At 49.2% G+C, this 26,359-nt stretch overlaps 6 protein-coding genes and 1 long non-coding RNA gene across 13 annotated transcripts in view; 5 read left to right on the plus strand and 2 right to left on the minus strand.

Moving 5' to 3' along the window:
- Positions 1–13,510, plus strand: part of LOC6532818 (spectrin beta chain, non-erythrocytic 5) — a 31,483-nt gene extending 17,973 nt beyond the window's left edge. For 3 of the 6 annotated variants that reach the window (XM_015194133.3, XM_015194138.3, XM_002093519.4), the window contains 9 exons: positions 33–220; positions 348–3,321; positions 3,381–3,520; positions 3,578–5,188; positions 5,255–11,153; positions 11,208–11,520; positions 11,578–11,688; positions 11,822–12,382; positions 12,887–13,510. In XM_015194133.3, the coding sequence (XP_015049619.1) occupies positions 33–220; positions 348–3,321; positions 3,381–3,520; positions 3,578–5,188; positions 5,255–11,153; positions 11,208–11,520; positions 11,578–11,688; positions 11,822–12,382; positions 12,887–13,143 (12,054 nt within the window). In that variant the 3' untranslated portion in view covers positions 13,144–13,510. Of the gene's footprint in view, positions 1–32; positions 221–347; positions 3,322–3,380; positions 3,521–3,577; positions 5,189–5,254; positions 11,154–11,207; positions 11,521–11,577; positions 11,689–11,821; positions 12,383–12,536; positions 12,600–12,886 lie in introns of all 6 variants that reach the window. The other 3 variants (XM_039374966.2, XM_015194137.3, XM_015194136.3) reach the window with 3 other exon arrangements.
- A 1,041-nt stretch (positions 13,511–14,551) lies between these two features.
- On the plus strand, positions 14,552–14,928 carry LOC6532819 (drosomycin). Its single transcript, XM_002093520.4, has one exon. The coding sequence runs from the start codon at positions 14,623–14,625 to the stop codon at positions 14,833–14,835; it is 213 nt and encodes a 70-aa protein (XP_002093556.1). The 5' UTR covers positions 14,552–14,622; the 3' UTR covers positions 14,836–14,928.
- Positions 14,929–15,360: 432 nt separating this feature from the next.
- LOC6532820 (YTH domain-containing protein 1) lies at positions 15,361–19,087 on the minus strand. Its single transcript, XM_002093521.3, has 3 exons — positions 18,927–19,087; positions 17,878–18,777; positions 15,361–17,779 (listed from the first exon to the last, which is right to left on the minus strand). The coding sequence occupies exons 1-3, from the start codon at positions 18,940–18,942 to the stop codon at positions 16,524–16,526; spliced, it is 2,172 nt and encodes a 723-aa protein (XP_002093557.1). The 5' UTR covers positions 18,943–19,087; the 3' UTR covers positions 15,361–16,523.
- Positions 19,088–19,190: 103 nt separating this feature from the next.
- Positions 19,191–21,508, plus strand: LOC6532821 (spermatogenesis-associated protein 5-like protein 1). The gene is made up of 3 exons (XM_002093522.4): positions 19,191–20,083; positions 20,145–20,945; positions 21,002–21,508. The coding sequence occupies exons 1-3, from the start codon at positions 19,228–19,230 to the stop codon at positions 21,496–21,498; spliced, it is 2,154 nt and encodes a 717-aa protein (XP_002093558.1). The 5' UTR covers positions 19,191–19,227; the 3' UTR covers positions 21,499–21,508.
- Positions 21,509–21,654: 146 nt separating this feature from the next.
- LOC6532822 (brain protein I3) lies at positions 21,655–22,524 on the plus strand. Its single transcript, XM_002093523.3, has 2 exons — positions 21,655–21,861; positions 21,916–22,524. Exons 1-2 carry the CDS (start codon positions 21,795–21,797, stop codon positions 22,215–22,217), a joined length of 369 nt encoding a protein of 122 aa, XP_002093559.1. The 5' UTR covers positions 21,655–21,794; the 3' UTR covers positions 22,218–22,524.
- Positions 22,153–24,654, minus strand: LOC120321631. Its single transcript, XR_005561355.1, has 2 exons — positions 24,516–24,654; positions 22,153–24,436 (listed from the first exon to the last, which is right to left on the minus strand). It is a non-coding gene; the product is annotated as an uncharacterized LOC120321631 (long non-coding RNA).
- On the plus strand, positions 23,202–25,027 carry LOC6532823 (iduronate 2-sulfatase). Of its 2 annotated transcripts, none has more exons than XM_002093524.4 (4): positions 23,202–23,408; positions 23,466–24,486; positions 24,535–24,708; positions 24,796–25,027. In XM_002093524.4, the coding sequence occupies exons 1-4, from the start codon at positions 23,202–23,204 to the stop codon at positions 24,933–24,935; spliced, it is 1,542 nt and encodes a 513-aa protein (XP_002093560.1). In that variant the 3' UTR covers positions 24,936–25,027. The 2 variants fall into 2 exon arrangements, with proteins under 2 accessions (XP_002093560.1, XP_039230901.1); XM_039374967.2 differs by having other exon boundaries at positions 23,466–24,483.
- Positions 25,028–26,359: the final 1,332 nt, after the last annotated feature.

Here is a 26,359-nt window from a genome sequence, read left to right on the forward strand (position 1 = left end):
TCAACCAGCTCTCTTTTTCGTTTCCCCCGCAGATTGTTGGGCAGCTAATGGACGCCGATCGCAAGAAGATGCAGTACGAGGGTCTGACCACAAACCTGCTGAGCTGGATCCGCCAGAAGACGCTGGAGCTGGAGCAACGCGACCTGCCCAACTCGCTGGAGGGCATCCAGCGAGAACTGCTGGCCTTCAAGGAGTACCGCACCATTGAGAAGCCACCCAAGTGAGTAGAGGTTCATGACCAGCCGGAAATGATGCAAACTATTTTAGTTAGACTGATTACTGATCAGATACCCAGAGATCTATGTGACCCCTAGTGCACCTATTAATGATGCTCTTTGCCTCCACAGATACAAGGAGCGCAGTGAGATCGAGGCCCTGTACTTCACCATCAACACTCTGCTGAAGGCTTTGAATCAGCCGCCGTATAATCCCCAGGACGGTCAGCTGGTGAATGACATCGAGAAAGCTTGGCAGATCCTGGAGTATGCCGAGCATCATCGCGAGGTGGCCTTGCGCGATGAACTGCTTCGCCAGGAGAAACTGGAGCAGCTGAACTACAAGTTCGAGAAGAAGTCGGTGCTGCGTGAGGGCTATCTGAAGGAGATGATCCAAGTGCTGTCCGATCCACGATATCTGCGCCAGGTGGATGCCACGCTTAAGAAGCATGAGGCTATCTCTGCTGATATTCTAGCGCGTGTGGAACGATTCAATGACTTGACCGCCATGGCCGAGGAGTTGGACAGGGAAAACTACCATGGCAAGGAGCGAGTCCGTCGCCGAGAGCAGGAGGTGATGGCAAAGTGGCGCCAATTGCTGGAACTGCTGGAGAACCAACGCCTCAATCTCTCCCAGATGAGCAACCTAATGAACTTGCTCCGCGAAATTGCCAGCACTACAGAAGCAGTGCGAGAACTGCAGCAACAGTTCGCCTCCGAGGATGTGGGTCCCCATCTCTTGGGAGTGGAAGAACTACTGCAGGCGCACTCGCTGCAAGAGCTCCAGGTTAACACCTATGGAGAAACTCTCAAGCGCTTCAATCGCCAAGCACTGCCCTACAAGAGCTCCGAGCACAAGGACGCCGCTTTGCTGGCCCAACGCCTTGCTGACTTGGAAGAGGCCTACTCGGAACTGTTGCGACGCTCGGCGGCGAGAAGAGCGCGTCTGGAGGAGGCCCGAAACTTCTACCACTTCATGGAGGACTACGACAACGAGGAGTCCTGGCTGGTGGACAAGCAGCGTATCTGCAAAACTGGCATCACCGCCAAGGATCTACGAGCAGTCCTCTCCCTACAGCAAAAACACAAGGCTTTGGAGGATGAAATCAAGTCAAGGAAACCGAAATCAGGTCAGATGTCGACCGCAGGCAAGAGGCTGATTGGCGAACAGCACCCACGGTCCTCGGAGATCCAGAGCAGAATTGATTCCCTGGCGGAACACTGGCAAGCCCTAGAGGCACTAGTGGAGCTGCGACGTCGCCAGTTGGAAGATGCTGCCGAGGCCTACCAATTTTACACGGATGCCAATGAAGCCGAGTCCTGGCTGAACGAGAAGATGGCCTTGGTCAACTCCCGGGACTATGGCAACGATGAGCCTTCTGCTCAGGCTTTGCTGCAGCGTCACCGCGATCTGCAGGGTGAACTCAATGCCTATTCCGGAGATATCCTTAATCTGAACCAGCAGGCGGATAAGCTGATTAAGGCGGGCATTTGCACACTGGAACTTTCCGCCGCAGAGCCAGAACTGCCCGAAGTGGAACAGGAGGAGTGGGTGAACGAGACTCGCCTGGTGCCCAAGGAAGTGTGGGAGGACGAGTGGGTAGAGAAGCTGGAGCACAAGAAGGTGACGGAGACGAAGATGTTGCCACATGTCAAATCTCTGTTTCCCTTCGAAGGACAAGGCATGAAAATGGACAAGGGCGAGGTGATGCTGCTGAAGTCCAAGACCAACGACGACTGGTGGTGTGTGCGCAAGGATAATGGCGTGGAGGGATTCGTGCCCGCCAACTATGTTCGTGAGGTTGAACCGCGACCAGTGGCCTGCATTGTACCGAAAGCTGAGAAGGTCAAGTCCCTGCAGAAGGTGAAGAAGACCATACTGGTCCGACAGGTGGTACCCGTCAAGAGGATTAAACCTGTGAGCGTAGCACCCAAGCCTTTGGTCCAGAGGAGAACCTCCACCCAAAGCATCAATGAGAATGCAGACAGCGTGGAGAAACGGCAGCAAAGAATAAACCAGACATACGACGAGCTGCAGGAAATGGCCCAGAAACGCCATGCCCTCCTGGAGGACTCCATTCACCTGTTTGGCTTCTATCGGGAGTGCGACGACTTTGAAAAGTGGATGAAGGAGAAGGAGCGCATGATCAAGTCGGATGACGGCGAGGGTGTGGACAACGCCAAGCGTAAGTTCGAAAAGTTCATCACAGATCTCTCGGCAGCCTCGAAAAGGGTTGAGGAGATCGATGGCGCTGTGGACACCTTCCGCCGGCAGGGTCACTCGCAGCTGGACAAGATCATCGCCCGCCAGCGCCAGATCCACCAGATTTGGCAGCGTCTCAATAATGCCAAGGCGCAGCGGGAGAAGAGCTTAGAAGGAGCATCCAGTGTGGAACTATTTAACCGAACCTGCGACGAAGCCAAGGTTTGGATGAGCGAGAAGATGTTGCAGCTGGACACCGCGGTCATCACTCCTGATCTCCGCACCGTTCAAGCCTTGCAGAGGCGCCATCAGAACCTGGAAAGGGAATTGGCTCCCGTGGAGGACAAGGTTAATCGGGTGACCTACTTGGGCAACTCGGTGAAGAACGCCTATCCTGCTGAGAAAGACAATGTCAACGTGCGGCAACAGGAGGTTCAGGATATGTGGCAGCAGGTGCAACAGCGTGGTAGTGACCTTCGCAACCGCATCGAAAGCGAGGTGGGACAGCAGGTCTTTAACAACAGTGCCAAGGTGCTGTTAGCCTGGATCGACTCCGTGAAGGATCAACTGAATGCCGATGAGTCCGCTCGTGATGTGGAAACTGCTAACAACCTGCTGAAGAAGCACAACGATCTGGGCGATGATATCCGTGCCCATGACACCGAATTCGTGGAGGTCATTCAATTGGGCAAACAGTTGTCCGATGGCAAACCCAACATGGCAGAAACGGTGGCGGTGATCGAACGCCTGAAGGCCGAACAAGATGCCATCCATCGCGGCTGGGCCGAGAAACAGAAGTGGTTGCTGCAGTGCGTCGATCTGCAAATGTTCAACCGGGAGGCTGATAAGATCGATGCCACCACCAAGAGCCACGAGGCCTTCCTGGAGTACAACAACTTGGGGGTAAGATATGCTGGGTTTTGGCTTACTTTTTCTGGTAGCTAATTCGTTTTCCCATTTAGTCTTCTTTGGATGAAGTGGAGGCCATTCTTAAGCGTCACCTGGACTTTGAGAAGAGCCTAATGGCTCAGGATAAGATCCTTAAAGGCTTTTCAGATAATGCAGACAAGCTGATTTCTAACGATCACTACGATTCCAAATAGTAAGTTATAGAAACCAAGATATATGATCAAACCCTAACCAATCCATAAACTTACAGTATCGGAGATCGCCGAAATCAGGTGCTGGGCAAGCGCAAGGCCGTTAAAGATCGTGCCTTCGAACGCAAACGCCTTCTACAAGCTTCCAAAGACTTCCACAAGTTTGCCGCCGAGGCTGATGACCTCAAAGTGTGGCTCCAGGATAAGACGAGGATTGCAGGCGATGAGAACTACCGCGACCTGAGCAATCTCCCTCGCAAGCTGCAAAAGCATCAGGCTTTCGAGCGTGAACTCCGCGCCAACGAAGGTCAGCTGAGGAATGTAACCAAGGACGGACAGGCTCTGGTCCAAGCTGGAAATCGAGTGCCCGAGGTGGAATCCCGGGTGGCCGATCTGAACAAGCGGTGGAAGGATCTGCTCACCCTGTCCGAGGACAAGGGTCGCAAGTTAGAGCAGGCCGCATCTCAGCGAGAGCACAACCGCTCCCTCGAGGATGCGAAGAAGAAGGTTGATGAACTGGACGCTGCTCTGCGAAGCGGAGATGTGGGCAATGATCTGCGCAGCTGCAAGGACCTAATCAACAAGCAGCAAATCCTCGAGTCGGAAATCACCATCTGGGATCAGAAGGTAGCCGAACTTGTTTCAACTGGCGACGATATGGCCCACGGAGGTCACTTTAATGCCCAGAACATCGAGGCCGGAACCAAGGAACTGCAACAGCGATTCAAGGATCTGCGCGATCCTACCCAGCGTAGGAGAGCAAAGTTGGAAGAGAGCCTGAATTACCACAAGTTTGTTTTCGAACTGGATTCGGAGTTCCAGTGGATCAACGAACACCTGCCGGCAGCTAAGTCCAATGAACTGGGTCAGAATCTGCATCAAGCCCAATCCCTGCACAAGAAGCACAAGAAGTTGGAGGCGGAGATCAAGGGCCATCAGCCAATGATCAATAAGGCTTTGGCTGCGGGTCAATCATTGATCTCACAACAGCATCCGGAGCGGGAGCAAGTGGAGAGCCTGTGCCAGCAATTGGAGCAGGCATGGCAGGATCTGGAGCGCCATTGTGGCGAACGGTCCCGCAAACTCGACATGTCCCTCAAGGCTCAACAGTATCTGTTCGACGCTGGCGAGATCGAGTCCTGGCTAGGTGAGCGGAACAACGTCTTGCGGTCCACGGAATATGGCCGTGATCGCGATTCCGCCGCCAAGTTGCTCACCAAGCACAAGACCATCGAGCTGGAGCTGGACACCTACTCAGGCATTGTAACCGAAATGGGACACAGCTGCGCTGCAATGGTGGCCGCCAATCATCCGGACAGCAAGGTCCTGGCCGCCAAGCAGCAGCTCATCGAGAAGATGTTGAAATCCCTGCACAAACTGGCCTCCCAGCGACAGGGTCGCCTGATGGAGAGCCTCTACAAGCACGAATACTTCCTGGAATCGGACGAAGTAGAGCAATGGATCCGGGAGCAAGAGCAGGCCGCCTCCTCGGAGGACTACGGTCAGGACTTCGAGCACTTGCAGCTGCTGCAGAACAAATTCGATGACCTTAAACACCGCGTGGAAGTCGGAGCAGATCGAGTGGATCAGTGTGAGCTGTTGGCCAAGAAGTTGATCGATTCAGAGAGCCCCTATGCCAATGAGGTTGAGAAGCGACAGGAACAACTCAGGTGAGTAGTGTGGCATTATTTCTACGATAAGGATTATAGTAACATTGCCTGTTCTCTTGCACATAGAACTTCCTGGGAGAACCTTCTCCAGCTCCTCAACCAGCGTGAGCAGAAGCTTCATGCCGCTGGCGAAATCCATCGCTTCCATCGCGACGTGGCAGAGGCACTGTTCCGCATCCAAGACAAGAATGCTGCGCTTTCCCAAGAACTAGGCAGAGATTTGAACTCCGCTCTAGCACTGCTGCGCAAGCATGAGGGCTTTGAAAACGACTTGGTGGCCCTGGAGGCACAGCTTCAAGTCCTAGTGGAGGATTCTGTTCGCCTGCAAGCCAAGTATCCCTCTAATGCCGCTGCAATTGCCCAACAGCAAGATAAGGTGGTGGCCGCCTGGAATGACCTTAAGGAGCGATCGACCGCTCGCGGAGATCGACTGGCTGCCAGCTCAGACCTACAGACCTTCCTTACAGATGTTAGGGATATAGTTTCTTGGTCATCAAACCTGAGAGCTGCCCTTCAAGCTGAGGAACATGTGAGCGATGCTGCCGGAGCAACTGCTCTGAAGATTCAACACGATGCCATATACGGAGAGATTGAGGCCAGAGAGGATAAGTTCCGGTACTTGAACGAATTGAGCGACTCCATGGTTCAAACAGGACACTATGCCGCCGCCGATGTAGAGGAGAAGTGTGCCGCCATGTTGGATGAGCGCCAGAAACTCCATGCTGCTTGGAACAAAAAGAAGATCATGCTGGAGCAAAAGATCGATCTGTTCTGCTTCCTGCGCGATGCCAAGCAAATTGACAACCTTTCTAGCTCCCAACAGGCGGCTCTGAGTAGCTCAGACTTTGGCCAGACGGTAGAGGATGTGCAGAACCAGATCAGGAAGCACGACGAGTTTGAAAGATTGATTCAAACACAGGAGGAGAAGGTGTCTCTACTTCAGGAGCACGGTCGCAAGCTGATTGAGCAGCGTCACTACGACAGCGCCAATATACAGACGATCCTTCAGGGAGTGCTTGCCCGCCGCCAGAAGGTCAAGGATCTGTGTGCCGTGCGCCGCTACAAACTGGAAGATGCTTTGCTCTATGCCAAATTCGTAAGAGATTGCGCCGAAGCTAAGTACTGGATCAATGAGAAACAAAAGAAACTGGAAGCCGATGCTGCCAGCTATGCGGAGGTAACCAATCTGGACGAGAAAATCAAGAAGCTACAGAAGCACCAGGCCTTCCAGGCCGAGGTGGCTGCCAACCAGGGTCGCATCCAGGAAATTCAAGATACTGGAGTGATACTCTTAAGCAAACAGCACGAATCCTCGCCGGAAATCAAGCGGGCCATCGAAATAGTCCTTGAAGCCTGGCAGGGATTGCTAGCGGAGCTGGAGCAGCGTGGTCGAGGTCTGGAAGAGGCCCAGGATAGCCTTGAGTTTAACAGCCAGCTGGACAAGATCGAAGCCTGGATTCGCGACAAGGAGATGATGGTGCAGGCAAGTGACACAGGACGGGACTTGGAGCACTGCAATGCCCTGATGAGGAAACTAGATGACGTTGACTCTGACATGAGGGTGGACGATCAGCGCGTGAAGCACATCAATCAGCTGGCCGACAAACTTATCAACCAGGCCCAAGTGCCAGCGGATACACAAAGTGTGGATAAGAGGCGAAAGGACTTTAACTACAACTGGCGTCAGCTGCAAGGAGCACTCAATGCATACCGCGCATTGCTGGGCGGTGCCAACGAGATCCATGTTTTCAATCGCGATGTGGATGACACTGCAGACAGAATAGCTGAGAAATCTCTGGCTATGAGTTCCACCGATACAGGTAGAGATCTGGCTGCCGTGGAAGCACTGATCCGCAGGGAAGAGGCTCTGGAAAGAGACATGTCTGCCGTTAAGCAAAAGATTGATCAGCACGAAACCGCTGCCGAGTTCCTGATTAAGAAGTATCCTGAACGCGGAGCACAACATATCGAGAGGAAATTGGAGGAGCTGCACAAATCCTGGGGCAATCTGCAGGCCTTGTCCGTTAAGAGGCAGAGTATCCTAAACGAAGCCTACCTGGCTCACAAGTTTGTGTCGGACGTTAAGGAACTGGAACTCTGGGTTAACGATATGATCAAAAAGATGAACAACACACAGTCGCCATCCACTATCAATGATTGCGAGACCCAGTTGGAGCTGCACCAGGAACGCAAGGTAGAAATCGAGGGCAGGGAGGAGGCCTTCGCTGGACTGAAACAACAGGGCGAGCAGCTATCCACAAGACCCCAGCAGCAGCAGCCGGAGAATGTCCGCAAGTATCTTCTTGTCCTGGAAGAACTCCATCAAACTTTGAACGAAGCCTGGAGCGAAAGGGCTAGGGATCTAACTGAGGCCCATCAGCTGCAGTTGTTCAAGGCCCAAGTGGAGCAGGTCGAGATATGGCTCGCCAATAAGGAGGCCTTCCTCAACAACGACGATTTGGGTGATTCCTACACGGCTGTGGAAAGGCTGCTGAAGAAGCACGATGAATTTGAGAAGCTGCTCCATGCTGATCACGTGGACACCCTGCAGAAGTTTGCCAAGAGCATTCTAGAGGGTGAGCCCAAGGATGCGGATCTAATCCGTGAGAAACTGGCATACATCCTGCGAAGGAAGCAGAAATTGCTGGAGCTGTCAGAGGAGCGAAAGCAAAGGCTGACACAGTCGCTCCAATTGCAGGAGTTCCTGCGCAGTCTTTACGAGATTGACCGTTGGCTGGTGCAGAAGCTGCAGGTGGCCCTGGATGAGAACTACCGGGAACCGAGTAATCTGCAGAGTAAGATCCAGAAACACGCTGCCTTCGATGCCGAGTTGTTGGGCAACTCTCCACGCGTTCAGTCGGTAATCCACGAAGGTGAGCGCCTCATCCGAGGCGAGCACTTTGCCAAGGATGAGATTGCTCAACAGGTACAACTTCTCGAGGGAGATTGGCTCAAACTGAAGGCCGCTTCCCAAACTAAAAAGGATAAGCTCCAGCAGGCTTACGATGCATTGGCCTTTAATCGCAGTGTGGATGAGTTCAACAACTGGATGGACGAGGTGGAGCTGCAGTTGAGCAGCGAAGATTACGGCAAGGATTTGGCTGCTGTCAGCAATTTACTAAAGAAACACGAACGCTTGGAAGCGGATGTAGCCCATCATGGCGAACTGGCTGAACAGCTGAAGCAGAAGGATGAACAGTTCTTCCAGGCGGAACACTTCCTGCGTCACGAAATCCACGAAAGAGCCACCGTTAGTATCCGTCGGTACAACACTTTGCACGAGCCCTTGGGCATTCGTAGAGAGAACCTGGAGGACTCCCTGAGTCTGCAGCAGTTCTTGCGGGACGCCGAGGATGAACTTCAGTGGTTGGCGGAGAAGCAGTTGGTGGCTGGTTCCCAGGATCTGGGCACCAGTCTGTTGTCCGTTCAAGGCCTCCAAAAGAAGCACAACTCTCTTGAGGCAGAACTAACATCGCAGGAACCTTTGATTCAGGCGCTCCTCCAAAGAGGTCAACAAATGATCCGTGACAATCACTTTGCCAGCGAGCAATTGCAATACAAATCGGAGTTGCTACAGAAACAGCTTGTCCAGTTGAGGGATCTGGCTGCCATCAGACGTCTGCGTCTTCTGGACGCTGTAGAGAGCCAGCTGTTCTACGTTGAGGCCAATGAGGCGGATGCTTGGATGCGAGAGAAACGCCCGGTTTTGTCGAGCAGTGATTACGGTCGCGATGAGGTTTCAGTGCAGGGCCACCAAAAGAAGTTGGAAGTCCTTCAAAGGGAACTAACTGCCTTCAAGCCTTCGATAGAGAAGGTGGCCAAACTGGCCACTGGTTTGATTGAGAGAAATCACTTCGATAGCTCCAACATTTCGGAAAAGAACGCCCAGGTGAGTCAGCAGTACGAGGATCTTCTTCGTTTGGCTAAGGAGCGAGAGTTGAGACTTGGTGAATGCAAAAAACTCTTTGAGTACCTGCGGGAAACAGAGGAACTGCACGAGTGGGTGGGTGACCAGATGGCGGTCACCGCTAGCGAGGATTACGGTGAGGATGTGGAGCACGTCGAACAGCTCATTCTGGCCTTCGAATCCTTCGTTTCCAACTTGAATGCCAACGAGGCAAGGGTTGAGGCCTGCTTGGAGCGAGGCGACCGCCTCATCCAGGAGAACAATCCCTACAGGAGTTCCATTAAATCGAAGCGTGATGAGACAAAACAGTTGTGGGAGGAGCTCAAGGATCTGGTTCACGCTCGCCAAGATGCCTTGGCTGGAGCCAAGCAAGTCCACGTCTACGATCGCGTAGCAGACGAAACCATTCAGCTAATCAACGAAAAGGACGCTTCGCTCATCTCTGAGGATTACGGTCAGGACTTGGAAAGCATTCAGGCGTTGGGCCGAAAGCACCAAGTGTTTGAGTCTGAGCTGGTTGGCATCCATGGACAGGTTGATTCCGTTTTGGCCGAGGCAGCAAAACTGGGCGAGATCTACCCAGATGCCAAGGAACACATAGAAGTCAAACGTGATGAGACAGTGGAGGCCTGGACGGATCTGAAGGAGAAAACCGCCGCCAGGAAGAACAAGCTCAGCCAAGCAGAGCAGCTGCAGTCGTACTTCGACGAGTACCGCGATCTGATTGCCTGGATCAACGAGATGTTGGCCAAGATCACTGCCCCTGAACTAGCCAACAGTGTGGCGGGTGCAGAGCTCCTACTGGCCAGCACCAAGGACCACGACACGGAGATTCGCAGCAGGGACGAAACCTTTGCCAAGTTCGCCGCCAATGGTCAGCAATTGATCAAGGAGAAGCACTTCCTTGCCCACGAAGTGGAGGACAAGATCAAGGTTCTGCAAGCGCGTCACGAACTTCTTAAGCATACACTCAGCAAGCGTCGTGAGATTTACGAACTCAATCTGGACACCCAATTGTTCTTGAAGGATGCCGAAATCCTGGAGCAATGGATCAGCAGTCGCGAACCCCAACTCAAGGATACCAAACTGGGAGACTCCATTCCACAGGTGGAGGATCTGCTTCGCCGGCACGAGGACTTCGAGAAGACAGTGGCTGCCCAGGAGGAGAAATTCCAGGCCATTAAGAGAATAACCCTGCTTGAGCAGCTGTTCCGTCACCAGCTGGAGCAGGAGAAAATCAGCAAGTTGCAGGAGAAGGAGCGCTTGGAGAAGGAACGCCTGGAGCAGCTAAAGCAGCGTGAGCTGCAGCGTCTGGCCGATGAGAGGAGGCGAGCGGAGAAGCAGCACGAGCACCGCCAGAATGCGGCGTCGCAGGAGAAGACTCCAATCTTCTCCTCGCCGATGGTCACTCCAGCCCAAACCAGTGGCCCCCAGTCCCCGGCTTTGGGTCAAGCCCAGTTGAGGCCTCCATTCGGAGATGACAACGAGCACCTGGCTCTGCAGAAGAGCAGCTCCAGCGGAATGTTCGGTGACCGACTGCGTCGCGGATCCGCAGATGCCAATGTAAAGCGAGCGGAAAGCATGAAGGTACAGCCTAAGCAGGCCAAGCGTACACCCTCTTTCACCACCAGGAGACGTGCTCAGTCCTTCAGGAAGAACCAGAAGGGTGAAGGATTCGACCTGCCGCCCGTTGAGATTCAGGGCAGTCTGGAGCGTAAGCATGGCTTGCAATCTGGCGGCAAGAAGGCTCCTGTCCGATCCTGGAAGCAATTTCACACTGTCCTTTGTGGCCAGTTGGTGTGCTTCTTCAAGGACGAAAACGATTTCCTGCAACAGAAGACGGCCACAGCGCCTGTCAATATCCTCGGTGCCAAGTGTGAACGTGCGGATGACTACACAAAGAAGAAGTACGTCTTCCGGCTAAAACTACCCGACGGTTCGGAATTCCTGTTTGAGGCTCCCTCCCTGGACATCCTAAATGATTGGGTGCGCAAGATATCATTCCACGCTAGTCTGCCGCCGAACATGCAACTGCTTAGCTACGACGAGTCCATGAAGGTAAGATTGTATATTCAAACAAGAAATGAAAATTAATACATAATATTCCAACAGCAACAGTCAAGCAGTTCCCCAGACATCAAGGTCACCAGCAGTGTAGAATCGCCAGTTAGTTCCCGTAACTCATCTCCCGACTCCCAGCGTCGAGCTAGCGGGAGCCAGGTTCTTGACGGAACTGCCACACCCCAAATGGCATTCCTGCAACGACAGATGCAACAACAACAGCAGCAGCAGTCCCAGCCCAGTTCCCCCACCGCCGGGTTCGACCAAAAGCCACCAATCCCGCCCAGAGGAGCTCCTCCAGTGGCCAGCCATCGCCAAAGCCAGGAGAATCTAGTTGTGATGCGCAATCGCCAAAGTTCCAATGGTATGACAACTTTTAGACAATAGCTAATTCAATCAATAAAAATGTAATCCATTAAAGACCTGCAACAATCCGCCACTTTGCCCGCCGGTTTGACTGGAGTCCAGCAAAATGGAAGCAGCAAGGATGATAACGCGTTGTTGGCGCGCAACAGCGAGGCCAGACAATCGGGTAAGTTCTCCAAACTGGGTGAAATTCCCATTTGCTAGCCATTTGTGTCTCTGTCCATACACCCTCTCCTTCACATTGTTTCACACTCACATTGTAAAATTGTCCTCCAACAACGCAATGCCGTATGTATTAGATAATCCGCCGCCATTGCCAACAACGATGCCACCGGTGGGTGGCCAGCATCCCCAGCACTCCCATTCCCATCAGACTCAGCATCAGGCGCAGGTTCAGCAAAGGATTAATGCCTTCAATGCGGCGGCGAGTCAGCAGCAACAGCCAGATTACTATAACAACAACACAGCGAGGCAGCAGCCGCAAAGGATCCCATCCGGCAGGATCGACTCCACGAGGAAGTTCATCGAGATGGAGGCGCATAACAATAACGGAGGCACTGGCAGCAGTCCCAAGAGAAGCACCATCAACTATTCCAGCAGTGGGGCCAGCAGCAATGGCAACGGTAATGTGAAGATAGGCGGTGGAAATTCGTCAACGACTACGATCACCACCTCCACCACCACACACCAAGTGACCTCGAGCAGTCGCACGGTGTGGCATCTAACCTCATCGCCCACCTCATCGACCAAATCATCATCAACCGGCGGCTCCGGGGAGCCAAGCCATGCCATCAGTAATCCAAGCTACATGGGTCTGCATCTGAATAACAATAACGATTCAATTGGAATTGGACTCGGTGGTTAGACGAACCTCATTAATCCTAACAATCTGTATATATACATTATTAGTCTTAAGCGCATGCCATAGAATGATCCTTGGTTACGGCTGATCTGAACTCTGTGAATTCTCAAATTTTTCTTTATATCTTTAATGCATGCATATTTGTGGAAAAGGCTCTTCAGCTTTTAAGCCAGTGAAGATAACCCGGCGATCCTATCTGCGAACGAGTTTGCAAAGTATTTCAATGGGTCTTTTTCTTATTATTTACATATTTATCCTATCCTTAATCGAAACAAAAGAACTGATCGTTTTCTCTATGTAATCAAAAAAACGAAACCCCTTTTTAATTTTAACAAAAACGTAAACACGAAGCTCATTTTAAATTTACTCATTTTTTAATTTTAAGCGAAGATTGATATTCCGCACCTTAATTAATGTTATGCTACACTATGAACACTATCATTTGCATGCTGTCTTCGTATTTTAAAGATTTCCAACCACTCATAATTGATATTTTGCACAGGTTGGGGAAACACCCGCTTCGAGAGCAACCGACCGGTATCCCTGCAGCCCGACTCCATCAGCTTCTCCCGTGTCTCGGCAGAGAGTTCCAGCGAAAGTGAGGCCCAGTCGATATCATCCGTGTCCGGAGTGAAGGGCAGCAAGGGAACCAAGGAGGAGCGCCGCAGCGGCATGTTCCGCATCTTCGGACGCAAGGGCGACAAGGAGAAGGAAAAGGACAAGGACAAGCGCCGGTCGAGTCAAGTCCCGCCACAGTGAGAACCTATTCCTGTTCTGGACAATAAGAAGGAGCGCCACCGTTACAACAGATGAGCCAGGCCGAATTGTTTTTTGTATATTTTATAAACACCATGATTATTTCATTTGTATTCGCCAAGGGCAAACCAATTTCAAAACAAAACCAACTACTAAACGAGACAAGATATGAAAAAGTTGAACATTAACGTGTCGATTTAAAACTAAAGCGATAAATGAGAGTTTAAACGAAATATTATATATATATATATAAAGTCAATGTGTTAATTGCATTATAAAATGTATCTGTAAGTTTGTTCGTTGTATGATTAAATTTAATATTCGTAAAACAAAAAACTTAAACAATAAATACTATACATTGTGAAATCAAACTCTTACTGTTCTTTCTTTAGTATATTTAAAGCGTAGCATGAAAACATCTTGTATTTGTACAGTTGCTTTAAATAATCATCAATGTCTATCTAAAATTTTGCAAAACTAAATTTTGTTGTTTTGTTTCGTTTCATAGAAATAATATAGTATTTGACCTATCTTTAACTTCTTGGAGTAAATATTATTCAATTTTTGTTTACATTTTTCTTAATCTACCATTGACTTTGAGTTGTTTTCATTTTTTGGCTGTTTTGCCTGAATTGACAGTGTAGCTGCGTTGTGTCTATAGGGTGAATGTTTTGCCTACCATTTTCTATTATAAATGTATTTTCTTGTTTACTTTTGCTTTTACTTGGGTTTTTCATTCAATTAAAGATTAACCTGGGTTTTTTGCAATCTATAGCAATTATGTTTTTTACTTATTCCACTCCTATACTATATGTATATATTCCTGGGGCCTATCAGTCTAAACTGCTGTGAACTCAAAGTCAAGCCACAGATATAAAATAAGCACACAATGCTAATTTTTTTTGTTCATTAGTAAGTAGAGTACTTTTAAACGCCCAAAAGTATGTCTTACCTGCAATATTGTTATTTTACTTCATTTTTTCTTTACTTTATCTGGAATCGCTACATCCCGACCTATCTAATCTAGTCCCAGGCAAATTAAAATTATTTTTATTCAGTTCCTAATCTCTGTGACTCGTTGTAATTTCTCGGGGACTTTTTGAGATTAATTGAATTAATTTATTTGGGTTTAACCAAAACCTCCGAACGTACTATTTTTGTTGCACAGTACAGTTGAATTCGATCTCAGACACTTTCTGAAATACAAATGAGCTTTAAGCAATACTTTTTGTTTACGTTTATGTTTGATAGTGCTATCTCTATACGAAACGTACCAGGAGTTCCCCTAAAGAACGCTTTTAAATGTGACTGCACATCTATCACCATTATTTATTGATCTACTTCGTGTAAACCCGACTACGCATCGGCTAAAGCTGAGAGATCGGTGCACTATATAAGCTCCTCCCCGATGTTTTCGTGCCATAAGCCGCTGATAATTCAAGCAGTAATCGTACACCAAGCTCTGTGAGAACTTTTTCTAATATGATGCAAATCAAGTACTTGTTCGCCCTCTTCGCTGTCCTGATGCTGGTGGTCTTGGGAGCAAACGAGGCCGATGCCGACTGTCTGTCCGGAAGATACAAGGGTCCCTGTGCCGTCTGGGACAACGAAACCTGCCGCCGTGTGTGCAAGGAGGAGGGACGCTCCAGTGGCCATTGCAGCCCCAGTCTCAAGTGCTGGTGCGAAGGATGCTAAGCGTTCTATAATGTCCGTTTTGCATTTCCCTACATACAAATATTATATGCTGCAATATTGAACACCTAATAAACACAAAATAATGTACATTAATTCTTCAGTTTTGAACTAATAGTACTGACTTTCTTATTAAGAATTTATATACACTTTTACAGTTTAAGTGCCTGCAAAAAGTTGCAACTTAATTTATTAATGAGTTCTGCGATAGCAATGTATAATTAGGAACTTATAGTCCAGAACTTCCATAGCGAAAAATTCGCTAAGGTATCTAATTATCTCAATATATGTATATCCAGGATTAGATAGTCGTTAGAAGAACCTAAGTCAATTGCAAATCCATTTTACCTGTCAAGAGCGAAACCTTGAAACAAATAGATAATTAGTTTGGTGTGAAGTCATTGTCGAATTTCACAAATAAATAACTCGAAATATTACTGCGTAATAGGAAGTAATACTTAAAGTTGCTTCCATAATCCCTACTTAACACCTTGTTTTTACGATGACACCCCAATAAGGTACAACTTCTTATGGTTTTTGCAATCAGCTTGAGTTTTTATTAGTCATCAGTCTTTCTCTCTAACATTCTTCATGCAATATATGGGGCTCCAAACGCTGTCCAGTTTCCATCCTTGTTGAATCGAGATCCTGCAAAGAAAAAAGAGCAAACCCCTAGGTCTGTCCGGGAATGTATTTTGAGTGTTTGTCGACGGTCTGAGCTCTGGTGAAGCGTGAAAATGTGGCAGTCATTGAGTGAAATCGATGGGGGGGATTGGTGCCCAGCTAGTGGGCCAAACAGTTCGCATTGCTACGGTTCGTATTCGTATTGCTATTGGGCCAAAAGGGACCCGGAGCGCATCACTCCGGGCCAAAATGTAGGCGGATGTGTGTCTGTTTCGGGGATAAATGGTCTTCTGTCGGCAAGACATGTGGTTGTTAAATATGATTGCATTAGTTTTATACTACGTATAAGGAAGCTTTGATCGGATCGACCCTCGTCCTTGAAGTTAGGTAGCAGTGATTATAACTTATAGCCCCCATTTGGAGCTAGGCTCCGCTCAGGTCTTTGAAAGTCTTTGGGGGGGGCAAAGTGACCCTTTTGATTTTCGGTTTGCTTTTGCTTTGTCCAACTCTCGTTTTTGGAACTTTTGGGGGTGGGGGGTTGGAGAATGGGGCTTTGTGGGGTTTGGCACACACGATACACACATCACTGATTGATCACTGCTCTCATGTTAACTTAAGTTCGTTCATGGTGTTGTTGTTGGTTGTGGTTGTTGTTGTTGGGCGTCTCTTTAAAGTCTCTTTCTCTCGCTTTCTCTCGCTACTTTTCGTTTTGGGGTAAATAAAGTTCACATTTTCTCTCTTTCATTTTGTATTTTTTTTTTTTTTTGTGGTTTAAAATATTTAATTAGCATTAAGATCTCTGCTGTATTGAAATTTGCTTAAGTCGTAAGTTTGTATTTTAATCATAGTGTGGGTGGTGGGGGTGTTTGGTGAGCGGGACAGAGAGAAAGGGGAAAGAGAGTTGTATCGACTTCAGACGATAGCCGTTTTTATCATATTAACTTTTCGCTTATACCGTAACGCATTCAATATTTCTCTTTAAATTTTCACACGCGAGAGGATTAGGATTACACTTTCCGATTCTAGCGAGGCCAGGAGCACGATCTCGTTTAAAACCTCGATGCGGCCTAGCGCCTGTTGTCCCGATAGCTTCGCTGGCCGCCGCCGCCGCCACGCTCGCGATACGGTCGCGAATCCCGCGAAGATCCGCCGCCACCGCTGCGATTTCCGTACTCCCGTCGACGACCGCCCGCGGAGCCGTTGTTGCCGTCACGATTCCGATAGCCGCCGGGTCCACCCATACCGCCACCGGATCCTCCACCTCCACCGCCGCCCATGCCTCCGCCTGCAGCCGCTGCCTGGGCAGCAGCTACACCGCCAGCTCCATTGCTACCACCATTGGCTGCTCCGCCGTAGACAGGGAAGCCCGGTGGTGGCACTGTGGGCAGGCCGGCGTTCTTCCAGGCAGCAAACTCCTCGTAGCTTGGCGCCTTGTCGAAGCCCGGTGGCGGTGGTCGCTGGGGAGGCGGATAATCCGGCAGAGGCGGTGCACCCGGTCCATCGTAGTACCGCACCGGTGGCGGCAGCTGCTCGTACATGGCAGCCGCTGCTCCCGGTGGCAGGGCTCCAGCTGCTCCCGCACCACCACCTGGCATCGGCAGCTGGGCGAACGGAGGAACGAAGGGTAACGGCGGTAGTTGGCCGTGCATGTTGCGCATATAATCCGCCACGTATGCTTCAGCAGCTGCAGCCGAGGACATGTAGCGTTCCCATGATGGTATGGCCATGTCGCCCGGTCCGCCGGGTGGTGCTCCTGCTGCACCTCCCATCTGGCGGTAGGGAGAACCGCTTCTCTTAAAGCCACCGCCCGGCGGAAGGCCCATGCCATGATGGTGACGATACGGGCGATGGTGTGGTGGTCCGTGGTAGCTCCTCTTATGCCGCATCGGGCCGAGGTGGTCGTGACTCGCTCCTCTGCCTCCGCCACGACCGCCTCCTCCATGGCCTCGCGAGGATAGACTCCTAGGCGGCTTGTAGATCACGTGGATGCCTTTTTCTCGCATAACTCGAGCTGTCTCCTTGGATTTCTTGAGTATGGGGGTGAGTTCGATTTGCTCATCCTCGGGGAAGAGACGACACAGCTCGCCGCCAATCTTGGGCTCAATCTCTTGGCCATCGCGACCTATCTTCACCGGCTTGCCCTCGTTCCAGGTGTTGTGCAGGTGTAGGGTGGCATTGAAAGACAATTCCTTGCGGCAGATCCAGTCAAGCTCGATGACGCCGCCGAGTGCCTTGGGCGAAATACTAGGCGGCAATACCCAGGCCACCTGAGGAATGTCCCGCCGTGAGGGGGCCGCCATCCGAGCAAAGCCTGCGAATTTACCTGGAAGCAGAATCCGATTACAATTAAGGATTTATTGGCACTGAGTGTGTGTCTTATTTTTAAGCAAGTGAGAAACATTGTTTACTCCTTTGACATACCACTCTCGTTGACCGAGAAGATGAGCAGGACGTTTCTGGCCTCCTTGAATGCCTGGTTAAGATTGGCGTCGTTCTGCGGCAACGTGGCCCATACACTCTTGTTCTTAGACAGCTGGACGTTGTCGCTATTGTTGGACTTGATAAGGAAGAACCGTGTGTCTCGGAATAGGTAGTTCAGCTTGGTCATATAGTCGTAGCCCTTCTGTGAATGTGAATGCGTACCGCCGCCAACAGAATCCTTTTCCGGCGTGGAGCTTTTGGAGCTGGCTTTACCCCGGCCGTTGCCGCCTCCATTTCCTCCGTTTCTCTTGTGCTGCGTGCCAGAATCCGAGTCAGAGGACTCGCTGTCGGACTCCAGAGTTGGAAGACTTGGTTTCTCGTCCTCAGCCTCGCTGAGATCACTTTTGTGGCCAGCAGAATCGTTAGCATTGGATGGTTTCTTGGTGCGCGACTTCTTGACGGGCGGTTGTCGGTCCTCGGTATCCGGAGATTTGGCCTTGACCTTATCGGAAGGCTCAGATGAGGATGTTTTTTTCGACTCGCTGCCTGTGCGTTTCTTTTTCTTGCCACCATTTAGCTCTTCGGGAGTGGGTTCCCGTTTGGCTTTGTTTTTTGCGGAAGACTTTGAGGATTTGGTCTCGACAGCGGGTTGAGGGCTTTCCTTGGCCGGCTTCTTGGTCTTCCGCTTACCACTGCCCACCAGGGAGGATGTGGCAGTGCTCACCGAACTGATACTGGGCTCCGAGTCGGATGAGTCCCCACCATTCGATTCGGAAGCCTCACTCCTTGTATTGAACTCAAAGTCTTGCAGCTCCTCGGCAATGTCCGCCTCGTTCTCGTCCAGGCCCAGGTGCACCGCATCCAAGTCCGCCATCTCGCGCATCGGCAGCGTTTGTTTACCTGCTCCGAAATCGGAAATCGGAGAACCAGATGAATGGAGCACCCACGCACACGCACACACACGCAAGCCAAGAAAAATATAGAGAAAAAAGCCGATCGATTAGCAAGGTAAGAAAAGGTCTGTAAAATACGGTTATTTCAACACTCACTGGCTGCTCTTGGCATTAACTGTGTGGACACCGGTTTAGCGCCACTTTTTGTCCACTTTTACCGCAACAATACCTTTTTATATCGCAAAATTACACCAATTTTACAAGGCTTACACACAAATTCTGCGTCACAGCGGCGACGAATTGGCGATGGCGTCAGAAGAGTGCGGCTATATGTCTGCAGGCCGCGACTATCGGACCACTATCGATAAGCGGATGCAGCTAAAGAAAATAGCTAGAAATAGCTAAAATACACCGCAATCGGTTATGTTATCGGTCTAGTCGAAACGAGGTAAACAAAATGCACCACAACCAGTTGGATTTCCCGGCTTTTCCGCTTTCCCTGCTGGACGACAGCGATCTACAGCCGCAAAGGTGTTATATTCCCCTGGAGCAGGACTCTACTGGAACAGGATGGTATCGTTGCCACCTTTCCGATGGCAGCTACGCAGTTTGCTGGGTAACTCCGCGTGCCGGCAGTGAAACTTGTTGCTTCCTGGATGGAATCGTAACCTCCTTGACGCCGTTCTGCCCCACCAATCAGCGGTTGGTGCTTGTGGAGCCACTTAAGTTAGTTTCCAGCCTGCAGAGAATTTCATGCGTGGTCACAGTCACCCCGGAGCTGCTGCAGCGACCTCTGGTTTCCCTGGAGGATCTGGAGGACGATGTGCGGGTGTTTCTTCGCCACCTGAAGCTTACCAAAGGATGCTCCGTGCAGCACAGACGCCTTGAGCAGTTGGGCATTGCCAGTGTGCAGATTTCCGATGCTCCAGGAGTTGCCGATGACGAATGCTTTGAAATAGCACAAGATGTTAAACTACTCCTGGTGGACATACGACTGGGAACGCCCTTTCCTTTGGACTTGACCTCAAAGTATCTGCCCCAGAGCTTCGAGCAACCCATGCAGCATTTGAAGCAACTCCTGGAAACCTCTAAGAGCAGCTTTTCGCACAGATTTCCAACTACAGCATTAGTTGCGGGTCCGGTGGGTTGTGGAAAAAGTCGTCTGCTCAGTGAGTTCCTGCGTCGTCATAGCTGCAACTGCTTTTGCATTACAGCTAGCCAGGTGCTGCGCTCATATCCCGGCGAAACCGAAGAGGAGTTGAGGAGGATCTTTCAAGCTGCTGAAACTTTCAAGGAGCAACTGCGTCCATTATGTAAGTTTAACAGCGTTGCTTAAACTTCATGAAAATATTAATACTTTTATATTCTTTTCAGTGCCAATTGTGATACTTATTGAGGATCTGGAGCTGCTCTGTCCCCTTACGGGTGTCGCGGACACAAAAAACTCTAGCAATTCTCTGCGGATATCAGCTCAGCTCTACAAACTGCTAGACGCACTTCCGCAAGGCATTATATGTCTGGCAACTTCTGGATTACCGGACTCCTTGCATGAACACGCGCGCAGACGGTTTGTTAGAGAGGTGGCCATCGATATGCCCAGCGAAGAGCAGCGCAGACAACTTGTAGAGCATCTTTGCCAAGACAACGGGCTAAAAATCTCAGAGACTTCTCTCGATCACATAGCGAGAAACACTCAGGGATATGTGATAGCGGATCTAACACTTCTTTTACGCCGCGTTCAACAGCAACTACTAGCTAAAGATAACTTCAATTTGGAGCAAATATTCCACCAAACGCTGCTACAAACTCAGCCGAGTGCCTCTCGATCAACAGATGTGCGGGTCTCGAAGATGATGGCTGGTTTTGAGGTCATCGGAGGAATGGAAGCGCTGAAACGCACCTTACAAGTCTCGGTCTTAGCGGGTCTAAGACAAAGTGCCGCTTTTGCTCGGTTCGGACTAAGTTTGCCAAAAGGAGTGCTGCTCTATGGACCTCCGGGATGTGCCAAGACCACTGTGGCCAAGTGCCTGGCCAAGGAGGCTGACATGACCTTCATTGCCACGTCGGCGGCGGAGGTGTACTCCCCCTACGTCGGTTGCGCAGAAAGATTTATTTCGCGGATCTTTGACACAGCGCGAAAGAATGCACCCTGTCTAATATTTTTGGATGAGATAGGTAAGTCGCATAAGGTTTATGGCCATTAAAAATCATTGATTCACTCAATCTTATAGATTCCCTTGTTGGCAGAAGGACGGTCTCAAGTGGCGGAGGTGGTGGCCAGGTACAGCTGAGAATTCTTTCCACGCTGCTGACTGAAATGGATGGTATTGTGGGCGGTGGTAGTCAGCAGCATATACTTGTGGTTGCAGCCACCAATCGTCCTGATATGATCGATGATGCCCTAATGCGACCAGGACGCTTTGATAAGCTTATCCATGTACCAGCGCCTGATGAGGAATCCCGCCTGGCTCTGCTGAAACTGCACTCCCAACGCATGCCTTTCCATAACAATGTGGTTCTCGAGGAGATCGCTGCGCGTACCGAGCGGTATTCCGGAGCGGATATGTGTAATCTCTGCAATGAGGCGGCCATTGAGGCTTTTCAGCGTGATTTTGAGGCCACTGAAATTGAGCTGAAGGACTTTGAAAAAGTTCTGGCCAAGCAGAAATCCTCACTCACTCAAAGCCAAATAGATGGCTACTATAAGTTTGCTCATAGATTTTTATAGAAAAATATTTATGTGCAATTGCATTTCTTACTTTTGCATTATTAAATATATTTTAAGCTGTTAAAAAATAGAATTCTTGACTCAAATTCAAATAACCGATTTACGATATGTATTTTCGCGCAGACGATAACCAATCGATAAGAATAGTGGCGCTCAGCTGATGCAACGATAACTGACTGCGGCAAAACAAAGAAAACACGGAGAAAAAGTTAACGCAATTAGGCGTAGTAAAAAAAGTCTAGATTTTTTAAACAACACGGAGGTAGTGAGTCACGGAAATAAGCTTTCCGGCCACAATGGCAGATACCCACAAAGATGCCGCGCCGCCAAGCTACGACGAAGTCATGAACAGTCCCTCGCAGGGTAAGTAGTAATGAGCTAACTAAAGGCCTCCCATTAAATCCAGATCTATTTCAGATTCCCGGACAAACGTGGGCGTGCATCAGGGAGCACCCAGTGCACCGCCACCGAACATGCACATGCCCAGCTACGGAGCTTTCGAGACGACGCCGGTGAGCGTGGTGATTCAGCCGGCTCCGGTCGCTTTGCCCACGGAGATCATCGTTGTTGGCGGATGCCCTTCTTGTAGGATTGGTTATCTGGAGGACACCTATTCCGCCTGCGGACTGTGCTGCGCCATCTTCTTCTTCCCGCTGGGAATCCTCTGTTGCTTGGCCATGCGCGAGAAACGCTGCTACAACTGCGGAACTGTTTTCTAGAGTGGATTACCTGGGAATTATCCATAAAAACCCCAAATTTTGATCCCCATTTCGGCTTTCGTTGTTGGCACACAGTGATTATATCACAAAGCTTCCATTCTTTGGTTATTTTTAATCGTTAGCTTAGAAATCATTATATATTATGTGTAAATATTATTCATGCCAGTCTGCGGAATGCACCCGATTCCATTCCAGTCCGGATAATGGTCATGTACAGTAAAATATGCCTATCTCGAAATCAAGACATTAATCCTAGTTATGAAAAAAATGTTTAAAAAAATCTGTTATGAAATGTTTTCCATTGGAAGAGTGTTTTGTCTTTTTAAAAGGTTTTTAAGTGACATAAGTTTTAAACTCCAAACAAATTAGGTAATATAAATGTATTTAAATAAAAGCTATGCAACATTTTTCAATATATTTTATGTTATAAGCTTATAATTACGGATTACACATACATAAGAGATATGATATGAATTCGTTTGTATATAACTTGTTTAATTATTAATTTTTGAATATGTGTAGGTGCTGATGCGATTATCTGGTTATAGAACCTTTACTGTACTTGTGAAAAGTGCACTGTAAGCGTCGACAAGGCGCGCTTCCGTTAAATTCAATTGAAATATAATGGAGGGCGGTTTTGAATTGCGCCGCCCGTCGGATTTCTCTTATCCATGCTCTTTGGACTTTACCGCGCGAAACAGCAAGCAAGTGGAGATGGAAATGGCACAATTATACCCTTCAAGTGTAGCAGAACATCTAAAACAAAACTCTTCATATCTCGAAAGTGTTTTAGATTTTTAAAATTATTTTATATTTTTTGTAGATTTTACTTTTTAATAAATTTGCAATCAAAATGTATACGCTGCTGATATAACCCCTTATCAGATTTCATGGGCACAGGGTAGCACAACAAACTCGCCGGCATCCACATCCGCCGTGTCGGCATCTTCGAGTAAACAGTTGTGAGCTTCCTTTGCCGTAGACATGATCACTGCTCGTCTCCTGTTCTCGCTGCTTATGATGCCAGTGCTGCTGGACGCAGCTGCTCCGCCACGACGACCGAACGTGGTGATGGTGATCTTCGATGATCTGCGTCCAGTGATTGGCGCTTATGGCGATCCGCTGGCTAGCACTCCACATCTGGATAACTTTGCCAGGGGAAGTCACATCTTTACAAGAGCTTACAGTCAGGTGGGCAGCATGTGGACATTGATATGTGAAATAATAAACTATAAAATGAATCTGCAGCAATCCCTGTGCGCACCCAGCCGGAATTCGCTGCTCACAGGTCGAAGACCGGATACTCTGCATCTGTACGATTTCTACAGCTACTGGCGCACTTTCACCGGAAATTTCACCACTTTGCCGCAGTACTTCAAGGAGCACGGATATTACACCTATAGCTGCGGAAAGGTCTTCCATCCTGGCCTCTCCTCCAACAACACGGATGACTATCCCCTAAGTTGGTCGGCTCCAGCATTTCGTCCCCGTACCGAGCAGTTTATGAACTCGCCCGTATGTCCCGATAAGGAGGGCATTCTCCGCAAGAATCTCATCTGTCCCGTGGAGCTGCAAACCCAGCCGTACAAAACACTGCCGGACATCGAGTCCGTGGCGGAGGCACTGCGCTTTGTGGAGTCACGGAGCACGCGGAAGCAGGAACCCTTTTTCCTGGCCATGGGTTTTCACAAGCCTCACATTAATTTCCGGTTTCCACGGCAATTTCTGTCAAGATTCCACCTCTCCCAGTTTTACAACTACACGGAGGACAGCCTGAAGCCGCCGGATATGCCGGCAGTGGCCTGGAATCCCTACACGGATGTGCGGGCCAGGGATGACTTCAAGCACACCAATATATCGTTTCCCTACGGCCCGATATCGCCACTCCAGGCTGCTCAGATACGACAGAGCTACTACGCCTCGGTGTCCTATGTGGATGATCTGTTTGGCAAGCTGATTGGAGGATTGGATCTGGATGAGACGGTGGTGTTGGTGCTGGGAGATCATGGCTGGTCCCTGGGCGAGCACGCCGAGTGGGCCAAGTACAGCAACTTCGAGGTGGCTCTCAGGGTTCCATTGATTATAAGAACTCCGCAGTTTCCTCTCGCCCAAGCAAGGTACTATCACGGGATCACAGAACTTCTGGATGTTTTTCCCACCTTGGTGGATCTGGCGGGATTACCCAAATTGCCCAACTGCCAGAGCTCCCAGGAGTTGACCTGTGGCGAGGGAAAAAGTCTTTATCCTCAACTAATGGGACTGGGAAGTGGTAAGTTACATATATTATCAACTACGTACTTATTTCGGTCTCTTCTAGCGGATGAGCATGTGGCCCTCAGTCAGTATCCAAGGCCCGGAATGCTGCCCACAAAGCATCCAAACAGCGACAAGCCCAAGCTGCGGAATATCAAAATCATGGGCTATAGTCTCAGAACCGATATATATAGGTATACCATGTGGGTGAGGTTCCACGCGCAAAACTTCAGCAGAGGTAGGAGGATACATATTTAATAATATTAATAAATCGTTAAATAATTAACCATATCATAATATATGTATAAAATATTACCCTTTCCAGACTGGCACGATGTGTATGGCGAGGAGTTGTACGACCATCGCCTGGATTCTGGCGAGGAATTGAATCTGGTGCCCCTGCCGCACTACGATGATGTGCGTCAGCGCCTCCGCTTGCGATTGATGAAGGTGGTGGGCAGCTAGTGGAGATCGGTGATCCTGGTTTCCTTCCCCTTTGGAAATCCCCTCTGATATTTGAATAAATTCATAAGCAATAAAGGCAGCGCGACAAACGATCTCGAGACGGCGAAATATCTTGTCGCCATAATTGGAATTTAATACTTCCGGTTGGGCAACAACGTTTGCGAGACGCCCAGACATGCTGCATATTTTTCGCTGTAATTTCTGCGATGCCCCACCATCCCCATTCCCCCGGAGCTCCCCATTCAATCTATATATGCACCATATATATGTACAATCCGATCCACTGCGAACCGCGCATGCGTGACTGGTGTCCATTGCCTTTTTGGCTTCGTTTTGGTGGATTTTTGTGAATGAAATGAATGAAATTTCATTCAACGTTGGCGGCGCGCGTCTTGCTGCGTTGGCGTCGGCAGCGCCGTCGACGCCCAAATCGGGAGCGGATGGGGAGAGGAGTGTGGGGGCTACGTTGGCGACACTTTTTCGAGCTTTCATTTTCGCTTCGGCTTGTTGCCATGCCAGTGAAAAGAAAAGCACTTAAAGAAGTTTCGTTGCAAACTAAATTAAAATTTAACAGCATTTACAGATATGTACATCTATAGATACAAATAGAGATACAAATAGAGATACAAATAGAGATACAGATGGATGGAAGGAAATAGATACTTCTTGTAGTATGACATTTTTTAAAAGCGCCTAGAAGCAGGCAACAAAATATTACATTTGTTACTTGCATGGCCTTTCATGGTTTAAGCTGAAGTTGTTATAACATTTATAAGGATTTTACCAAAGTATTTTATTTCAAGCAAAATAATTTATTAAAAATACAGTAATATAAGTAGTTACTCATTCTAAGATCTAGCCAGCCCATAGTAACCACATATTTTTTGCTGTGCATTTCCCAGTCTGGTAATTAAATCTGCAGCCCGCTGCTTGATCGATGTGATCCCCCTGCCCCCTGCCCCCCGCACCCGCCTTTAACCCACTCTTTCTCTACGTGCTCTCTAATGTGCATATTTGGTGTGGGCTGCGTTTTGGGTTCGCCATGTGGGCTGTCTCCTCCGGAGGTGATTAAACTGCATTTTGGCAGCACTTTCAACCACACACTACACCACACCACACACATTTCGAAAAATATGTGCCTCCAAGAAGGCGTGGCCATTTCAACTTTATGATTTTTGTCATATTTCTCGAGACTTTGTGGCTTTTACAATTCCATTCACTAATTTCCGCTGATAGTCGTTAATTTTTTTTGCGAGCACAGCTATAGTTTATTGGCTTTAAATTTGCTTTTAACAGACTTTCGATTAATACAATAAACTATAAAAGAATGAATTGGCTAATGACTCATTTGATATTTGTATCAAATATAATACTCTACAATATTGTTTATCTAAAAACATGTGAACTAGCATGCAGATGAATGA

Source organism: Drosophila yakuba, chromosome 3L, assembly GCF_016746365.2.
Source record: "Drosophila yakuba strain Tai18E2 chromosome 3L, Prin_Dyak_Tai18E2_2.1, whole genome shotgun sequence".
Lineage (NCBI taxonomy): Eukaryota > Metazoa > Arthropoda > Insecta > Diptera > Drosophilidae > Drosophila > Drosophila yakuba.